This window comes from Mercenaria mercenaria, chromosome 8 (genome assembly GCF_021730395.1).
Source record: "Mercenaria mercenaria strain notata chromosome 8, MADL_Memer_1, whole genome shotgun sequence".
Classification (NCBI taxonomy): domain Eukaryota; kingdom Metazoa; phylum Mollusca; class Bivalvia; order Venerida; family Veneridae; genus Mercenaria; species Mercenaria mercenaria.
The window spans coordinates 59930415-59947186 of NC_069368.1; the positions used below are offsets into that span (position 1 = coordinate 59930415).

The following is a 16772-nucleotide window of genomic DNA, read 5'->3' on the forward strand; positions in this document are numbered from 1 at the left end:
TCATAGTAAAACGAATCAATTTGCCCTACGAAAATTGTTGAATTCCCTTGCATAGCCCCTGCCTTTATCTGTTCAGCCAAGTGTGTAGGTTATATAAGGAATGATAAAAACTGTTCTTAAAACTTATTTTTTAAGAATATTCGATAAATTATCAAATGTGTGCAGCTTTAAAAGGGCGTCGTAGCTCTTTTAAAAATAATGTGCTTGTTGAAATACATATTATACTGGCATTTGACAAAACTTTTGGTTTAAAACAGCACTCATTACACTCACTTATGACAAGAATACATAATATGAGCCGTCCCATGGGAAAACAAACATAGTGGGTTTGCGACCAGCATGGATCCAGACCAGCCTGCGCATCCGCGCAGTCTGGTCAGGCTCCATGCTGTTCGCTTTTAAAGCCTACTGGAGTTGGAGAAACTATTAGCGAACAGCATGGATCCTGACCAGACTGCGCGGATGCGCAGGCTGGTCTGGATCCATGCTGGTCGCACACCCACTATGTTGGTTTTCCCATGGCACGGCTCATATATCCTTCCTTTGTTCCTTACGAAGAGTTACATTCATACGTAGTAACCAGATATCAATCACGCTGTAACAGGCTGTATGGATTCACACTCATCTCTCTAAATGATTCTCTGTAACAAAACGTTCAACAAGAATAACTAAGCTGAAACTGAGACAGGCGATTTATTAGCATAACACAATTACAGGCTTTCTGATCAGAAAACAGTTTATTGCTGCCGCAACAAGTTGACATCTGAAATTTTTTGAAGGCATTTGTAAACCAGATTAAGCGATGTGATTTTCGTACAAGCCAGAGACTGGTACTAGCTGATTTGCAGTTCTAGAAATAGATTTAAAACTGCGATTGAAGTTGCAAATCCATTGTTTCCTTCAGTATTAGCTATAGCATTGGAATAGGTTCATATTTCAAAGCTCACGTTATATAGCAAAAGTTTGTCAATTGTTTTACAATTTTGAATGTAAAAACATTTTGCATACATATATATACATATATGTTCAGTAATACATATATGTTCGGTAGTCCAAGTTTCATTGGAACAATTGTCCAAATATAAGCTGAACAAAAAGTAATCATTCTGCAACTCTCAGACGAAGCAAAGTTGTATCAATAATTATTTGTAAAATTACGTATATACGTCCTTAAGCTTTCATCGGGAATCTTTGTAGTATGCTTTCCACTGTCGTCATATACCATGATACGTACATATATTTTTGAATCCATCTCTGAGGAGTTATGAATTTGATTTCTGTAGTTTTGAAATGTCATATGAGCCGTGCCATGGGAAAACCAACATAGTGGCTTTGTGACCAGCATGGATCCAGACCAGCCTGCGCATCCGCGCAGTCTGGTCAGGATCCATGCTGTTCACCAACGGTTTCTCTAATTGCAGTAGGCTTTAAAAGCGAACAGCATGGATCCTGACCAGACTGCGCGGATGCGCAGGCTGGTCTGGATCCATGCTGGTCGCAAAGCCACTATGTTGGTTTTCCCATGGCACGGCTCATATGTTGGTTAAGCGAAATACAGATGAAACATCAAATATTGTACGAAAGCTTCTTGAAATAGACTAGACACATTTTTGTCCATAAATTGTCCTTAAAATGGTTAAGACGCTCTAAAACCTTTTCTGTGTAACATTAAGAATTCATTTTAGAATTTTGAATTATCAGTGTTGCATTCCTCAGCAACTCCTGCAGTGAAATAGTTAAGCTTCACGATCAGTGTCACTTTCTCTGATATAGCACAAACGCCTGAACCCATATCTTCCATGTAAGTAGAACATAACCCTGTTAACAAAGTTTTGTCATATTCGATTACAGACTTAATGATGTTGCCCTTTGTTTGTTGTTTTTGCAGTATTGAGCTAATGAACCTTTGCATTTTAGAACAACACGGTTTAAAATTCTGAGAGAAATTCCTTACTTGACATCTGCCTTTAAGTCGGTAATATGACTTTTAAGATCATGCAAGCGATACACTAAATAACAGCCGTTGTTGTTGTAGTGTGTAGGTTTTTAGAACGTTTCCTGAATGCCGTTAGCATTTTTTCTGCTGTATTGTAATCCAAATTTAGGACGAATGTATGGTAGTTTAATACTCATTTAATACTGGTTGTATACTCCTACAAATGGTAAGTTTTTAAAAGCAGGAGCACCGTTCGAATCACTTGCTTTTTTAGATAAATGATAAAAGCATTCTTTATATCTTCTGATCGGTGTTTTACATAAATGATGACAGAATTCTCTATTTCCACAGGTGTATTGCTCGGACTATATCTATCGATGATGATAGATTTTCCATTTCCACAGGAGCACGTTTCGGACAATTTGTAGATGGTAAATTCTCCATTTCCACAGGAGCACGTATCGGACAATTTGTATTTTTTACTTAATTGATGGTAGATTCTACACAGGAGCACCGTTCAGATTACTTGCAGTTTTTACATAAATGACGACATAATTCGTCATTTACAAAAGTAGCCTCGCCGAACTATATGTAGTTTCTACATAAATGATAATATAATTCTCTATTTCAGCGGGGGCACTGGTCGAAGAGGAGCCTAAAATGCCTTTATTTGATAAAACCACTTTAAACATCACAGCTGTTGCCGGGGAAACTGCAATCTTGCCTTGTAGTGTAGAAAGGAAGGGCGATGAGCATAAGGTAAGAAACGGATTTGCCTTCAATGTTTTAAAGCATTATTGTGCTGGTTCCGGTCTGACGCAGTATCATTCTAATGTAACTACTATATCCACATTAATCCTGTAACTGCCCATTCTTTAAACAAATAAATACTTCGCAGAAAAATTCATTAGGTGTCAACGCAATTTTTTTTCGGCAAGACGTGTAACTTCTTCGCCGTGTTGTTATGTTATAAAAACATAGTCAAGTTGTCGAAGCCGGTCTAGCACGCAGATGCTTTACATTCTCCAAGAACTACTGCCTCACGGTTTTTCTACTTAACATGAAAGGCATATTGACCAGATTTCTGATAACTATATTCATAGAAATTCAAAAGGAATCTATGAGGGCATTGCGATATATATAATATTGCGGTATATATAAACACATTGTTATATATGAAGAGGAACAAATATAACTGCACTATATTAAATAGCGCATGATGTCATAAACAACCACTACACACCGATAATAAGAAAAGATATTTTTCAAACTTTTCATGAGAATAACAATTAGAACAATGACAATGATTTATGACAATGAAATTTCGAGTTATATGGTGATATGAATATACTAGTATTACGTTTACACACTTAAGTATGATAGATAGATAGATAGATAGATAGATAGATTTCGGTAAGGAGTGCACATACATGGGCATTTAAAACAACATGTATAGTAAATACAACATAATACATACATGAACTTATAAATAGCCACGACAGGTACACCGTCACCAAGGAGAAAATTCTTATTTGCATTGTGGTGCTTTGTGCTGGTGGCATGACATAGAGAGGCATAACAGAGTTGAAAGAATCATGTGACTAGATGAAATTTGCACAACTGTATCAATTAAAGAATTATGTGACTAGATGGAAATTGCACAACTGTATCAAAATGTAAAATGCGAGCTTAAGTTAAATAGTTCCTATACCGAAAGCCATTTGAATAGTTACTAAAACACATTAAAGTAATTATGCTAAACTGTCTAGTAAATAATTCTTTACTAATGTTTTAAAAACAGGTAATTTCTCTGTCTGTGCTATACTAGCAGGAAGCTTATTCCATAGGAAGATACCGGAAACGAGGAAGGACTTTAACCCAACACCTTTGACCTTTGGAACAGCAAGCCCCTTTGTGATTTAAACTTGTCCTATATGAATGCACAGTGTCCTTGAAGATAAAATGGTCTCCCATGTAGTCCGGGGCTATGCCAGTTTTTATTTTAAAAACATGACACAGAATAATCTGGTCTACACTTGAGAGATTTAAAGTGTTCTGGGCCAATGTGCGACCTAGCATCAAGGTCCAGAACAAACCTCATTAACTTATTCTGTGTGGTTTGGAGCCTGGATTTAAGTAACTGTGTCAGACCATGATACCATACAGAACAGGCGTAATCAAAATGATATTGGATTAGGGCCATGACAAGAAGTTTCTTGGTGTGTTGGGTAAGGTAACGTTTCTTCCGACCTTGCATAAGCCCTTTTTAATACGGAACGAGCCATATGGAATCGAAAGATAGGGTCTGATCAATAGATGCGCCAAGATATTTAACAGCAGAAGTTCAATAGCTGTACCATTACATGTAATATCAAGAGTCGAGTTTGACCTTATTCTATGCTTAGAACCAAATAAGATTGACTCAGTTTTACCTAAATGAAGTGACAACTTATTATCTACCAACCATTGACTGACAAGATGCAGGTCATCTTTCAAGGTTTTTTCTACAGATAACTTACATTTACCTAAAACAAGTGTGCCAGAATCATCTGCATATAACAAAAGCTTGTTTTTAACCACAGCTGACATATTATGATAAATAGTATACTCGTGGTGAGTATGAAAGTACCAAGAGAAACCACAAGAAATAACAGTATGTCTACAATAAACATAGTGTTACATTTAGATTTAAAATATTCGTATGATTTGGTCGAAGGACATTACATGTCTTCAGAGGTATAAGACAAAATACACATGGAACTGGATGAAGGCTACGAGAAATACTGTATTTTTTTCAGGTTTAATTTCAAAGGTTATAAGCTAGTATGGACAACACCCTCGTGAAATTATTTGGCATCATAACAATGTTCTGTTATATGTAATGTCTTAATTCTACAACATAATGGGCCCGCCCGCTTAGCTCAGTAGGTAGAGCGTTGGTCTACGGATCGCGGGGACGTAAATTCGACCCTCGGGCGGGGCGTATGTTTTGGTACCAGGAACACTGGTTAGGTTAACTTCCCGCCGTTACATGACTGACATACTGTTGAAAAACGGCGTTAAACCCAAAACAAACAAAACCACATAATGGACAGTTTCGTTTTCTTTCTATTACATGTACGTATCGCATATGTTAAGCTCGAGTTATGTTATGTTACTCTTTATTTATGTATTGGAGTATTAGATCTTTTCAGGTTGGCTTGTCTAATAAGTTAAAGCTAGAATAAGTATGAGGTTGGCATGCCCCGAACATGTTTAGACCCCCAGTTCCTTTTACATATATTACTACCGTTCAAAGGCTGTGCTCAAAGTTTCAACTCAATTTTTGTCCGTTTCCTTTGATATTATGCTATGCATGCTGTCTTGCAAGTAAGTTAGTAAGTAAAGTAAGTACTTGAACTGCACAGGTTCCATAACTCTGTTTTGCTTTTTCACAAAGTTATGCCCCTTTCTCAACTTAGCATTTTTTGGGGTTAAATTTGTTATCTCAAGAAACATCAAAAGTGGGAAATGCACTAATTAGCTCACAGAATGTTGTTATATAAAAGCACAGTAAAATTAACAAACGCTAGTCTAGTCCATTTTTAATACAGACAAAAGTCAATTTCTTGTTTGTTTCTGTAAACCAGATGAATCGTTTCATAGATGCCGCATTTGAACCTGAACGTGACATGAGCATACAGCGGTGGGGGACAAATCATTCCAAGCCTAAGACATAAATCTATCTACCACAGCGACCAGTTTTATATGCATTTTTTGGTTTAATTATTGCCTGAAAATTGGTCGAAACAGAAGCTTAAAAGCTGCTCTTGATAATCCGCATCAATATTAAATCAAAACTTTAAAACAAAAACCTTTTAACTTTGAATATAAACTTTTTCAGAACAGTTGCGTAATAAAATACTCTCAGTACTCAAAAAAGTAAATTCCCAACAATATTCACATAAAGCAACATATTACTTATCCCAAACCCAGGTTTACTACAACAGTTGCTTACTTACCAATAGAAATACCACACTTTCAATGCTTAGGAAACATCATTCTGTACGAATAGACTTAATTGCTTCATGTATATGTTTCAACAGATAATATGGCTGAATCCGAGGAAGACCCTAATCAGTAGAGAAGATAGTCGATTTATTGACGACTCCCGTATTAGTGTAGAACGGCCAAAGGTGCGGGACTGGAATTTAATGATTCGTGAAGTTCGTTACAACGACAGTGGAGAATATATGTGCCAAATTAACACAAAACCACACGTCGAAATCAAAAGAATTAACCTCTTTGTTAAAGGTAGGTACTTTTTAATCTAGGATGTTGATACTTTGATCAAAACAAAGTCAAAACGTCCATCTATCCCCTATTGTATGTCTATCTGTTTCAAATGTCTGCTATTCTGGTATCTTTAGAAGTACATACTATCAAGCTAGTTCTTTGTATTTTGCCTCTACCTTTGTTTAAAAACATTTATGGACAAACCTTTTAAATATTACATTCAACATTGTAAACATTTTTAATTTTAATCATTGTACCGTTGATCTGATCTCCTCCTTCGAGAACTCTTTCAGTCCTCTTTATAAATACTTATTTAGATTGGCATGTTGACGGATCTCAGAGACAGCCCAATCAAAATTCAGTGCAAGTGAAGTACAAACTAGTTTATATCTCTAGTGCTTTTAATTATTTAAAAACTCTTTTGAGATTATACCAGAAAAAAACTATTTAACGGTGTTGTAAAACTTGCACATAGAGTTATAAAATATGACAACTTGAACAGCCTAAAAGGTTCTCTGACATAAATATTGTGGGTATTATTTGGCTTATGCCTTTTACTATTATACTCATATATGATATACCCATTGAGCGCTCCGACAAATTTAAATGTATATCAGCCGTTATGAAATCATTACAGACAATTCTCTAATTTTAGACGTATTTGTAGTTCCCATATTGCATTTAGATAAGACAGTTTTCAGAATATCATGGCAATAAGTAAGATACATGTTTCAACCTATTGCAAATCTAATGTTTTCTCATATCCTATTCGTTCATTGGTATGACATACAGTCATCGTCACTTTGAATTCATCTTACAGATAAACCAGAGAACCAGAAGGAAAGAGCAATATGACAGCATATAGCCATGTTATGGGCGAACTTTACATTTTATCAGTAAATAATATACTTCGGGTTTCTTTATAAATGATTTTTCAAGTGTGTTGATAATAGAGATGTGTATCATCCCTATAAACTTTTATTATTATTTTGTAGTATTGTTGATCTATCCTACGTCAAGTGATTATTTTTAAGGTTTGGCAGTCCAGTAACAGCCCATGAATGCCTTAACAAAATTCGGCGTATTGAAAACTGAATGAATAACACTCCATACTTTACTATGGGTATTTCTCTGCATTGTGTTCTGAACGTTCATATATTCCTATCTTAAATATTCGTGTAGATCTATTTCACAAAATGGAGTATCCAAGCTTGCCTTTGTTTCCGGCGATAATAAATGATAAATAATAATAAATGGACTATTTCAGAACTTTGTTGTATTGCTAGTGTATTAAAATGAATGCAAACCTCAGAAAAAGTAAATTGCCACAACAAGTTTCTGGTCATGCGTTTAAACCATGTACACAGCCTGGATATTGTAGCTATTAAGAACAAAAGCTGTGGCTTGGAAAAATGTCTAAATTATTTCCGCGTATATATACTTCTTTTATGATATCAAATGTACACAAACGTTAGGGTTTGGCAGGTCATATAGCGACTGCAAGACGGAGTAGCGTTTATAGTGTAGAACTCTTTTATTTTCACTTTCCGTATGAATTGATTTCACCAGTCACTACCAGTCTCTTCGTTATCCCTGTCCTTACTTTTCTTTGAACTAGGTTTTAACGATGATCCTTTCTCACAAGTTCAAAAAAGTAGAAATATTCCCTCTAGTAAATCTTTACTAGTAATATTCCTTAGCTTTCTTTGTGTAATCCTCTTTGCAAAAATTCACAAGATATATCTCTGGAAAAATAGTCCAGTTAAATCTGATAATTAATTAAGCATAAGTCGGACTATATATCAACCCTTTGGATTATGAAAAAAAAGCTTAAATGACACTTTATAGAGTTTTACAGAAAAATTTAATGTTATGGTAAAATGTCTTTTTAACGTGGTCTTTCAACGAAAATCCACACTTGATATAGATTGAATTTTTTTTATAGTCTTGTGCACGGTAGCTGTCAGGTTACCTCCCTAGCACCCAGTCTAGGCCGATTCTCCTTTTCTTATTTTCCCTCCCTCTTTTTAATACGTTGACCAAGCAGAGTTTATCTACCGTGTTATCTTGTAAAAACAAACTATGAACATTTTTCAACATTATTATTAATCTTGCTTGCTTTATTTCGTTTCGCAAAAATTCATTTATTTGACAAAGTGGCAGTCCCCAGAGAGGCAGTCCAATAAAATCTGAGGAATGATTGAGTATAAGTCAGCCAATGTCTCTAGTGCTTTGAATAATTAATGAATATAAGGACACTTTTCGAGACTTTTACAAGAAAATTTGATTTAATGCTAGTGTAAAAATTAAGACTAGGGTAAGAAATCAAGTCCTTGCACACTAATATCATATGAACGAACTAAAAGGTTCCCAAGTTTTTGCGTCTACAAGGTTTGCAGTTGTGTTCAGCATGAATATTGCAACTATAAAGGAAAACTTTGTGGGGGAACGTCCTAGTGCAGCTATTTAGTGTACTTCGATTTCTATTTCTTTGATATACCAGCAGAGAGTAGGCAAATAAAAGGATAGATTTACAGGAAGTTACTGAAATAGAGAGACATAAACACTATATTACAATGATTAATAAATTGAAACAATGTCACTTGAAAATGACGTTGCTATTAAATATTGTATAATCATATAATACATGCTTAAAATCAGATACAGTTGTACATCATTTGAATTATGTACAGTAGAGACGCATCAGTAAATCCGCGCATGGTTCTTTCTAACAGTTATTTTACGTCCGTGAGATGGTTTTTTTTACATAATATAGCCTATATGGAAATTTTAAGAGATGAAAAATATCTTTATTCTTACCACAATTTTATTCAAGTATATGCTTTATTCAGATGTAAATGGAATAAAATGCAATGACTTTTTAAAAAGGAATTACTTTGTTTTCAAACATGTGCTCGAATGTAATATTTCCTAAAACATTTATGGGTAAAATAAAACCCGTTATATTACTTATTGAAAATCATAGTCATGAATCATTATCTATCTCCTAGATGTAATATTTACTGTTTTCAGTTCCACCAGAGATTTTAGAATACTGGACAAGCACAGAGATTGAGGTCATTGAAGGTACCACAGTAGATCTTATGTGCAATGCAACCGGAGTTCCTATCCCCGTGGTCACGTGGTATAAGCAAAGCAATCTGTTGAAAGGTGCTGATCAAAATGATGGCGGTAAGATATTATCAAAAGACATTGCGTAAGAGTGTGTGTGTTTTATGTATTTTTTTCAGAATTTCATATTGCACATATTGCACAAATGCTAATTTTCTTATGCATTTTTTAATAATACGCCAAGATACATCAAAGACAACATCCTGTTCTGTTTGTCCAGTTAAATTATCTTAATGATCAAATCTCGAAAACGGATTTAGAGATTCTGGAAAATCAAGTTGAAGATGAATGACTAGTCTCGCTGGTGATTTATCTCTCGGAAGAATCCACCAATGTAAAAAGTGAAAAGCAAATCCTAGAAAAGAGGATTAAAGACTGAAAACAGTGAAACATATCATTATTAACATTAATCACTAAATTTTGGGTGAATGTCAGAAATGATATACTGTTAGATGAAATGTAATGCAGAGTTAAAGATAGAACTTACAAGAAGACAGAAATTAAAATAAATGCTTTTGTTATAAGATAAATACTTAGTTATTTTGTTATTTCTTGGCATGACAAGGGAAATTATGACCGTATAGATGTTAAATTAATCCTCATACAAGTAACGTAGGCTGCACATCCCTTTGCAATATATTTGGTTTTTAGTCAACGTAAATATACAATACCACTGCTTAGGTTCTGCAAGTTATGCAGAAAAAAATATGACTATACGAATCACTCCAATTTATTTGCAACGACTATAATCAAATATATAAAAAAACACACACAAATAAAAAGAAGCAAAGACAACAGTGCAGTTTTCATAAATTTACCCCTAAATATTAAGATTAATGACATTTCACACCTCTCAGTAAATTTATTCCCGATCTCTCCCAAGTTACGGAGTAACTGCCTTGAAACATGCATAAAAATGCATCCTCATTGTTCTCTAGAGACTTGAGACTTTTAAAAGTAACCATTTTAAAGGGGAAATTTGCAGATTTTACTGAACGATTTGAGATGGTGTGTTATACAAGACCGAGCCTTCTGCCTTCAGCCAGTGTAAAATGTGTGAAATTATAGCTGCACGAGTAATACCTTAAGATACCTTAACACGTACTTACTTTGCTTCACAAATATATCACAATGAACAACAAAACATATATTGGTTACTGGCAACAACATGTGTGTGAAAGCTTTGTTGCAGTGTATATAGTCACATGAGAATGGTCCTAAATACGTTAGCTTTAATTCAAGACACGTCATAACTATGGTGGGCGAACATATGGAAGAAAAATGAAATCTGATAAAACTAATGGGTGAGAGATAACGTGAATGCAATTTACTGTGTAAATGAAACGGCACGGAAAAGTAACGTGCGGCAGGAGATGTATTAGTTGTGTTTGGTGAATATGACATCACCACAATATAAAGATTTCGTAGAAATAGAAGTTCTTTCTTATAACGTCTAACCACGGATAGAAACGTAGTAATCCGTATCGATCCGTACCTGAGCCGTACCTTAAAGTAGTAATCCGTATCAATCCGTACCAATCCGTACGACTCAGGTGAGGATCGATACGGATTACTACGTTTCTATCCTTGGCCAGACGTAGCTATCCGCGCCGTATGTGTGACTGGTGTATTAATATGGCACTAGTACGTCCGCAATCAAAAAAAGTGTAGTCATATTGCATTGTAAAATTTTCATTTCTGCTTTGGCATTTAACGTTGACCAGTCACATGTTTCAACTCCAGGTCATAGTTTCTGCATATACATTTCAAAGGGTGAAAGTGAAAGAAATTTATCTACTTCTCAAGTTCTGTATCTAAATGCAAGTTGACCCATTTCTCTCTCACACAGTTCCTAAGCACTTGCACAACTATTTTATGTTCGTTGTCTAGGTGAAGAAAGTACACTTATTGGTGAGGTGTTAATCTTGCACAATATCAGCCGGTATTGTGACGGGATATATGAATGCAATGCAGAAAATGGAGTCCTTCCAATGGCTACAAGAAAATTTGAAGTCACAGTTTTATGTAAGTATGCCGGGTGTTGATCTGAAAGGCAACTCTTCATTGAAATAACGTTAGCTCTTGTTACTCTACACATGAACGGCAAATGCTTAGATATAAACAGTTTTGATTACAGAGGGTCCTCTAGAACTGTTACGTTAATGACAACAATCAGCACATTGTGTGATAATGACGCTATGAGTTATGTTGACCCGGGCCGCATAGAGCACGGCACTTGAAGCTATTTCATTTGCCTTAAATTTAGGTAAAGAAAGGTTATTAAGGGATAGATAATGATCCGAAGTAAAATAATAGGTAAACACTGGGGTGGATAAACTTATTTAAAAGAGAAGCTGAACAGTTAGGGTGGTCGGACATTTCTTCACAGAATTATGTACAGCTGTTCCACCACAAGGAAATAACAATTTATCTAACTAACGGATTTGTCTGGAAACGTCTTTTAAAATAATGGTTTGACAAAAATTTCCGTGATGTATGATGACGAAAATAGCTAGGTTTGGTTGAAATATTAGACTAAGTACAATGGCTTGATCTGTAGAAAATATATTTCATAGAGAGTAGCTCTAGCGCTCTTATAGTTTTCATTCTTTTTATGATACCATAATCTTGTGAAAATAATCTGAGCCGTGCCATGAGAAAACCAACATAGTGGGTATGCGACCAGCATGGATCCAGACCAGCCTGCGCATCCGCGCAGTCTGGTCAGGATCCATGCTATCGCTTTTAAAGCCTATTGGAATTGGAGAAACTATTAGCGAACAGCATGGATCCTGACCAGACTGCGCGGATGCGCAGGCTGGTCTGGATCCATGCTGGTCGCATACCCACTATGTTGGTTTTCTCATGGCACGGCTTATCTTGTTAAAAAAGGTTTCTTTATTGAAACAGCAAAACAGAATAAGCAAAGTTAGAAAACAGGCAATACTAGTTTTAAAAAAACCAAATGATTAATAATATAGTTCTTTTTTTTTTCAATAAAGGGTTTGTGGGCACATCTAGCTATTCTGTTTCAAGAAAGGAAAATGCTATTCTGTTTCAAGAAAGGAAAATGATGAATTATAGTACATAATAAGTTTGCAAATATGTAACAATAATGGTTCAATAAATTTCAAGCAGGTATATATCTTTAAATAACGCAAATGCATTTCAATGATCTGTTTCTGTAATTTAGTTCCACCTGAAGTGGACGTGCCTACAAAACGTATAGGGCAATCCATAGGCAAGGAAACGATTTTACAATGCAAAGTATCGGCCTCGCCTCAAGAGTCTATCGTGTGGACTAAAAACGGATCGGCTTTGCCCCAGAAGTACAAATACTGGACACAGCTGTATGATGAAGGACATCACGAGAAAACTTTAAATCTGAATATAATAGACATTGATAAAGATGACTTTGGTTACTATACATGTGAAGCCTCCAATACTCTTGGAAGAGACAGTGAAACCATGATTTTATATGGTAAGTCATCTCCGCATCTTGAGTTTATCTTACAAGTTTGTATTATTAAAAACAAAATCGTGCATTATTTAATAGTGTTGTTTGCTAAACGTAATTAGAAAATTGCGAAAAAATATGTTTTTTTGTATATTTTAGTACGTCTTTTATCATCTAACCATTAATAAGTTATTTGAGAATTACATAGATGAAAGGGACAAAAGGCACCTGTAATTTCATTATTTATTTTAGTCTGTAAAAACAAGTGGCACTATTGTGAGCAGGTGGAAAGTACATCTGCCCCACATTGCTTCTATAAACAATCTCTTATCTGTCCATTACATTTTCGAAAGCATTATGTCATTGTACAAAACGTTATTATAAAATTGAATAATGTATGCATTATAAAATCTCGTTAAAACTGTAGACAGGCTGCATATTTTTTCCCAGTGTGTCAAAAATTTAACGTTCATTTCCTAGTATGGACGTTAGATGTTGTGAGCATGAACATATACGTAATATACGTAAAGATCATAAACGTACTGTTGTCTGTGTCACTCCTTAAACTGGCTGGCATTTAGACGGGGTGCGGTTTTACAATGTTGCAAGTTATAAGAGCAATAAGTTTAAATTCTTATTTTCAACATGTGGTAACACGTTCAATGAAATGTTATTCGCTAAGATCTTCAAAGATTTTATCTTTTTTTCTAAAGTATGTAAACCTATAAATTTTCAAAAATGTCGTTTTTATATATATACAAATGAAAAAAAAGTTATACATAGAACCTATAACTATACAGAGATAAAGGACTCCAGAATAATAGTTAAAGTAAGTATGAGCAAATGTGTACATGTTAATACAATGGCTTGTTTCCTAAACTGAAAGATACAAACCTTTAAAGATTTTATTGAATAAGAAAGTATATATATATATTACGCCACCTTAAACAGAGTCAGAAAAAAAGGAAACGCTGTCTTTTTTCTGTGTACAGAATCTGATTGTGATGTGAAGCATTATGAGAATTTGTCATGGCGTCATAAGTGTTCAGTGTTTTTAGTCAGTGCAGTGTTAGCAAACGGTTTTGACATACATTACCTACAAATAAATTGACTATGAAGAATGTTCTGTACAAACGTGAAAATGTGGTGTTGTTTTTTTCCAGAATATAAGATAATAACACAACCACGCCCCAGAATTACGACGCCTCCGTGGAGACCATCACCAAGAACATCACAGGACTACGACCCTAACATAATAACTCCGCATTACTACCCTGGTAGCAGAGGTTGGTTTCATGATAATTTCTAATACATTTCGTAAACTGTATGATACGTGTTATTTACCTTCTTTTATATCTTGAACATTACACAATACACGTTTTTACGTTGACAGATAACCGATAATGGTAGAATTTAGGTACTATTGTCTATAATGAATGAGATTTGTTTAAATTTTCACTGACTTGTTTATGCATCATAATCCGTGGATGGTCAGAAAAGCCAGTATCATTTGCAACGTAAGAAATTGTAAGATGCGGTACACTTGCAATAAAGTGATGTTTTCTTTCCTTACAGGACAAGTGGGCAGTGTATACTACAACTACAATTCAGTAGCAGTGTCATCTTGGACCAACTGTGATGGTGTGCTTATTGTTACTTTTGTGTTTGTGTGTTTTATCAACCAGTTTTCTATGGGATGAATGTGCTACACTTCATAATATAGACAGCGGGTACTAAAAGCATTAAGTCCAAATACTGCGAAATTGATCTAAATTAACTTGAGCTCTATATTTCTGCCCGCGTGTGCGAGCGCACGCGCGCGTTTGTGTTACATTTGGTAATTTTAGCGAATGTGTTCTTCAAATTTATACGTCAGTAACTACAAAAATACATGGCTATAGCAAGAATGAAAAGTCGCAACGTATTCTTGGTGAATGCATTTTGAAAACTTCACCATGACAACAATTCTACGAGAAATCAATTCGGTTAAAGATGAAAATATAACGTGTGATTACTGTGACTACTGACTAAAGGGTTAACTGGAATTTAAAGCAGAAGCCAGTAGCATCAGAGAGATAAATGGCAAAATTACAGTATACAGTGCGTTTTGGACTGGCCAGGTCCTTTCTCCACGTATTGCTGAGTTTCTGTGCGAGAGCATTCTTTAGTCTTGTCTTTATCAGAAAGTGGTGAATCGCAGTTTGATAATTCGTTTTGATCAGTGGCACTGTTACATTTAAACTATTGTATACTGAAACGAACAGCTAACCCCCATTTCTTATTTTGCCAACAGCTTTAATATTACTAAAGGTACTTTTTGCAATCTTGCGTACAACCAGAGCAAAATGACTACAAAACCAAAAAATAACATCATATCAATTTACTCGTTTTAAAAAATCAGTCCATTTTAAAAATAGGCTGTGGTAGTAAAATGAATATAATCAATGTTCTCGTAATCTGTTAATATGTTATTAATAATGTTGTTCTAATATATGTATTTAAAAGGGAGTATTAGAAGTCTTTTTTAAGATATAGGCAAAGTAACAAATGGCTGGTTAGCTGCTTTGTACAGGCATGATTTATTGAAAGCGATTTCTAGTAGAAACGTGATAAAAGACGAATTGTTGATAGTGTATGTGGAGACAGATATCAAGTATGTGTGAATGTGGGAAAATGTTTCTTTGTTTTCGCAGACAGGTGTTTAAAACGCCAGATTTCTTTATTTAAAAAAAGGGAAACACTAGCTTGCACGAGTTTTAAGGTTATATATTTGTTTCTGTCACTTAAAATGTAAGTTTTGCTGTCGGATGTTAGACTTTTACATGCATCGATATGGCTAAAATGTTTTAATTAAAAATTGATTGTGAGTGACTGGCGATCGGAAAATGCTATAAGCTATATTGTGTTTTGGCAGGTGTTATTGTCTTGTCTATAGGTAGTACTTTGTAACAATGTGAAGATCCCTTACATTCATTTTGATGTAAACTATAAGGACTTACTATGTATGTTTTCTTTAGAAAACAATCATTAATTTCACGATGCTAGAATTGTTTTACAATTTATGATCTGTTTCCACTCTTTCATGTGTATATATGTGACACTAATATGCTTACCTCTGATCATATGAAATAAATGTGTATTTAAATTGTTTTATTATGTAACGTATACATGTATAAGCATTTTCAATCAGCATTACTTTATTTATCAAAATGTTGTTATACTCCTTCATTGTATACAATAATATATAAGCGTACATGTATGTCTGAATATGTATTATATGAAGTACGGAAGATTTTTAAAATGGAACCTCTGTTTAGTATACGTTTATGTATTTCTTTATCTATCACGATTTCTGTACAGCGAATATCAGAAATTGTGATGACAAACTCGTATGAGCTTAACCATAATAATGAGCGCCAAACAGTACTCCATAAAAGATATAGAAATAAATACAAGAATATTTTTTCAACCAGAGCTCCGCCAAACGGAGCACAATACGGCCGTTCTAAATCAAGTTAATATGACCTTGACCTTTGCGTCACTGACATAACAACTGATTTTTTTTCCAAATGGTACTTACAGCTTTATTTGACGTTTTTATGTAATTCTGGGATTCAGTAGAGTATGGAGCTTTAACTGATTTTTATCAATTCTTACTTTAAAACTGAAACATGGATATTTATTTCACCATGGTTGTCTCATCTAGTTGTACTAACTGTTAAGCCTTGATTTTCAATTCGTTGTGTAATGTATTTGAGTAGTGGAAGAGTATATTATGATAATTTTAATTGTTTGATAATTTATCTGTCAGAAGGATAATAAATGTGTAAAACTTGAAAACTTACATAAATTTGTTGTATGCAACAAGATAGCTATGATATCTGACTGTTCTGATTCTATTTCGAAAGTGAGTAAACTTCACGGTATGTAGGATGACAGTAAGCGGAGTTATTTGACTTATAGTAGTTGAAA

General features: G+C 34.6%; 1 protein-coding gene across 1 annotated transcript in view; it reads left to right on the forward strand.

Moving 5' to 3' along the window:
• The window catches only part of LOC123566270 (opioid-binding protein/cell adhesion molecule homolog), a 189604-nt gene extending 172996 nt beyond the window's left edge, over positions 1-16608 (forward strand). The window contains exons 2-8 of the mRNA XM_045360215.2: positions 2568-2695; positions 6022-6229; positions 9245-9403; positions 11234-11368; positions 12537-12824; positions 13964-14086; positions 14376-16608. Coding sequence (XP_045216150.2) covers positions 2568-2695; positions 6022-6229; positions 9245-9403; positions 11234-11368; positions 12537-12824; positions 13964-14086; positions 14376-14500 — 1166 coding nt within the window. The 3' untranslated portion in view covers positions 14501-16608. The remainder of the gene's footprint in view (positions 1-2567; positions 2696-6021; positions 6230-9244; positions 9404-11233; positions 11369-12536; positions 12825-13963; positions 14087-14375) is intronic.
• The last annotated feature ends 164 nt before the right edge of the window (positions 16609-16772 follow it).